Below are 1,026 nucleotides of genomic sequence, written 5' to 3' on the forward strand. Positions count from 1 at the left end.
TATATATGTATTTATTTATTTATTGGTCCTTTTATTTTACGACAAGTATATGCGCTATGAGACTCACAAGGAGTGTCCAGAACTCCTGATTAGCTGTCAGATTGCCCAGCTTCAGTGCAGCGGCAGCAGCCGCTAGCGGCAGCATCGGCCACTGAATGAATTTGTAAGGAAAGCGGCAGGTAGCTGACAGGCAGAGCCGCAGCAGCAAGATGGTGTACGTGGAGCAGATTGCAGTGTACACAAGGTAAGGGTTCAGAACCGGCCGCCACACCAGACCTGCGCGACAACAAAACTAAACAAACACGAACCTACACTGAACTCGCTTCAGCAAGTGTATTTGTCCGGCGGATGGCAGCAACAACAGTAATATATGCAATGCCATGAAGAGCATACACTCAAACAATACCAATGTGTTGCTCACAATGCATGTATACAGTCCCCTGGAGGAAGATGTAGACCAAGAACACCACCACTTGCGTGAGGGCCACGAATGGTTGCCGTGCGCGCCGTACCCCCATAACGATATTCAAAGTGCAGAGGATAGAGTTGCTGCGAAAACAGATGCAGCAGAGCACAACAGGTCTGCTTTCCGTCTTATTGTTTCCGGTGAAAGATGTATAGAGCTGGTTATGCATGCACAGCTGCGCGTCACCAGGACACAGTAAAGACTCACCAAACCAGCAGCATCAGCTGAAACACAACGCTCGCCGTAATACTCAATCCAGCGGCTCCTGCAAGCTTCGCCAGTGGTATCCTGCACATATCGTCACCGCAGACCTACTGGTGAGTAAGTCATTGCAAGGAGTAAAAGTAATGATTGAAGTGTCTATACACCCCAGATGCTTAGCCTACCACCTAAACTGAATGTTGCAACGCACCCTATTGACGTCGGCAGATACTGAAGAAGATCCACATGAAACATCTCCGGACCAAACGTCCCGCCCAAGACGGCGAGGAACATGACCTGTTGCGTGGCACACAAGACGAAGCCTTAAAACAACTGGGCTCCCGAAAACATTCACAACA

At 49.1% G+C, this 1,026-nt stretch overlaps 1 protein-coding gene across 1 annotated transcript in view; it reads right to left on the reverse strand.

The window, feature by feature from the left end:
- Positions 1-1,026, reverse strand: part of EMH_0025010 (ethanolaminephosphotransferase, putative) — a gene marked incomplete at both ends in the record, with an annotated part of 3,688 nt that overhangs the window by 527 nt on the left and 2,135 nt on the right. The window contains 4 exons of the mRNA XM_013502385.1: positions 68-276; positions 422-549; positions 674-754; positions 879-964. Of these exons, the coding sequence (XP_013357839.1) occupies positions 68-276; positions 422-549; positions 674-754; positions 879-964 (504 nt within the window). The remainder of the gene's footprint in view (positions 1-67; positions 277-421; positions 550-673; positions 755-878; positions 965-1,026) is intronic.

This window comes from Eimeria mitis, genomic scaffold, assembly GCF_000499745.2.
Source record: "Eimeria mitis Houghton genomic scaffold, Emh_scaff902, whole genome shotgun sequence".
NCBI lineage: Eukaryota > Apicomplexa > Conoidasida > Eucoccidiorida > Eimeriidae > Eimeria > Eimeria mitis.